The sequence below is a fragment of the Gracilinanus agilis genome, chromosome 3, assembly GCF_016433145.1.
Source record: "Gracilinanus agilis isolate LMUSP501 chromosome 3, AgileGrace, whole genome shotgun sequence".
Lineage (NCBI taxonomy): Eukaryota > Metazoa > Chordata > Mammalia > Didelphimorphia > Didelphidae > Gracilinanus > Gracilinanus agilis.
The window spans coordinates 255068475-255071092 of record NC_058132.1 but is presented as its reverse complement, the minus strand read 5'-3'; the positions used below and the strand labels follow the sequence as shown (position 1 = coordinate 255071092).

The 2618-nt window shown below is 44.9% G+C and overlaps 1 protein-coding gene across 1 annotated transcript; it reads left to right on the top strand.

The window, feature by feature from the left end:
• Positions 1 to 1689: 1689 nt before the first annotated feature.
• On the top strand, positions 1690 to 2415 carry LOC123241453 (B-cell receptor-associated protein 31-like). The gene has a single exon (XM_044669099.1). It carries the CDS (start codon positions 1690 to 1692, stop codon positions 2413 to 2415), a length of 726 nt encoding a protein of 241 aa, XP_044525034.1.
• Positions 2416 to 2618: the final 203 nt, after the last annotated feature.

The following is a 2618-nucleotide window of genomic DNA, read 5'->3' as shown; positions in this document are numbered from 1 at the left end:
AGAATGTAGTTTAACCTTATTCCCTTATGATTTTTCTTCCTTGTTGAATTTATGCTTCTCTTCATTTTTGTATTTAAAGTCAAATTTTCTATTCAGCTCTGTGCTTTCATCAGGAATGCTTGAAAGCCCTGTATTTCATTAAATATAAATTTATACTCAGTTTTTCTGGGTAAATTATTCTTGGTTATAATCCTAGCTTTTTTGCCTTCTGAGATTATCATAGTTCAAGTCCTCTGATCCTTTAATGTGGAAGCTGCAAAACCTTGTGTGATCCTAACCAGCTCCAGATATTTGAATTGTTTCTGGCTGCTGATAATATTTTCTCCTTGTCTTGGGGGCTCTCAGATTTGGCTATCAAATTCTTAGTTTTCATTTTGAGATCTCTTTTGGGAGGTGATTAGAGGATTTTTAAAACATTCTTACCCTTTGATTCTAGGATATTTGAAGAAGGAACTGATAAAACACTCTGATATCTCTGCTAAGAAAATCCAAAGTGGGGTTATGAAGAGTTGGACATAATTGAAAACAACTAAGCAACAACTAAAATATAAGAGCAGGTTTTTTTTGGATTTAAAAAAAAATAAGCTAAGTTCTTTTTCTTTTTTCTTTTCTTCTTCCCCACTCCCTTCCCCCATCATGGCTATTAGGTAATTCAATAATTCAATAATTCTTAAATTTTGATTTATTTCCCGGGCCAGTTGTTTCCCTATTGAAATATTTTACATTTTTTCTAGTTTTTCCATTCTTTTTTGTTTTATTGTTTTTTGATGTTTCATGGAGCCACTAGCCTCAAGTTGCCCAATTATGATTTTTAAAGAATTATCTTGTGTAGTGAACTTTTGTATCTCTTTTCCCATCTGGCCAATTCTACTTTTCTTCAGTGGATTTTTGTGCCTCTTTTACTATCTTATTTTCACAAGACCTTTTCCCCAAGACAAGAAACACTAGAACAAACCATAGCTTGGTTTAATAAAAGGTATCAGATAGGTTGACGTTAACCTAGACAGGAAGAAGTTACTTAACTTCTGGGACTCAGCTTCCTTATCTTTTAAATGAAAGTGTTAACTTCTGCTGTTCCTCAAGGTCCTTCCTGCTCTATATCCATGAACTTAAGTAAACGGATATCACTTTTTATTAAAATATAATTTTATTTTCACAAGATTTTTCTCCAAAGAGAAGAAATAACAGATGAAACCTGTAGTTGGGTTCAGTGAGATAACATCTATATTATATGTAAAGAACATTTAGATCGTGCAGTGGATAGAGCATTGGGTTTGGAATCAGGAAGACTCATGACTTCCTGATTTCAAATCAGACTCAGACACTTCTCGAGTGAGGAGCAAGTCTTATCTAACTCTGTCTCGATTTCCTTATTTGTAAAATGAGTTGGAGAAGGAAATCGCAAACCACTTTAGTATCTTCCAAGAAAACCCAATCGTGGTGAGGAAGTGGACGTGACTGAAATGATTCAACAACAAAATTTAAAAAAAGGAACCAGATAGGATGCTGAACTAGGTGGCCAGCGGAGTCTTCATAATCATAGAGAACTTGGGGGACTGCGTGGGATGGAGCGGCTTCGAGGCTGGCCCCACCCCCAGGGGAGCCGTTGCTTCAGATACCACCGGAGGTTCGTGCCCCTTCCCTTTCGGTCCTGAGCCGTGGCTGGCCTGATCCACCCAGTGTCTCAGGATGAGCCTCCAGTGGGCAGCGGTGGCTACCTTCTTCTATGCAGAGATCCTGGCAGCAGTGCTTCTCTGCAGCCCCTTCATCTCCCCGCAGAAATGGCTGAAGATCTTCAGGTCTCGCCTGGTACGCCAAGTGGTGAACCGTGGGAAGCCCTACTTCTCGGTTCTCCTGCTAATCCTGGTGCTGCTCTTTATGGACGCCCTCTGGGAGATGAGAAAGTTTGACTCCTCAGAGAAGAAGGGCCTTCGGAACAATACCGTGGCCTTGGAGCAATACCACATGAAGCTCTACCGAGCCCAGTGGAACCTGCACCTCACCAGCTTCTCGCTCCTGATGTCACTCCTGCTCCGCCGCCTGGTTACCCTCCAGAGCCAACAGGCCTTGCTGCAGGCCTCCCGAGAGGCCTTACGGAGGCAGGCGCTGGGGGCCCTTGAGGCTGCGCAGCGGTTCCTAGATGAAAACGAGAGGCTGCGGGCAGAGGTTGGGAGCGATGGCGCTGCCCAGCTAAGTACTCCGCCCGCGAGTGAGGAAAACCAGTGCTTGAGGGAGGAGCTCAAGAAGCTGACAGAGGAGCTGGAAAACAGCCGCAGGAACCTGGAGTCCGCTCAGGACGAGGCCCAGGCCCTGCGCAAGCGCTGTGAGGGGGTCCCCCAAGAGCATGACCACTCCGCGGAGCAGCAGCACCATGAGGCCGGGGAGAGGGTCCCTGAAGACCAGAAAAACAAGTGAAGGCCCCCGCGGCCCGACTTCTCCCTTTCCCTTCCTCACCCCTGTTTCCATCCTGATCCCATCTACTAGCAGTAGTGCCTTCAGTCACACCTCCACTGCCTCTCTGGGTCGCGTGGTGTGTTCCCTTCCAGGCACAGCCAGGTGCCTCTCTGAGTCACATGGTGTGAATGTGTCACAGTCAAAAGCCCCCTTGTTTCTCCCTG

Excerpts from the sequence above, each read along its gene's own strand:
- LOC123241453 (XM_044669099.1), top strand. The coding sequence starts at position 1,690 with ATGAGCCTCCAGTGGGCAGCGGTGGCTACCTTCTTCTATGCAGAGATC.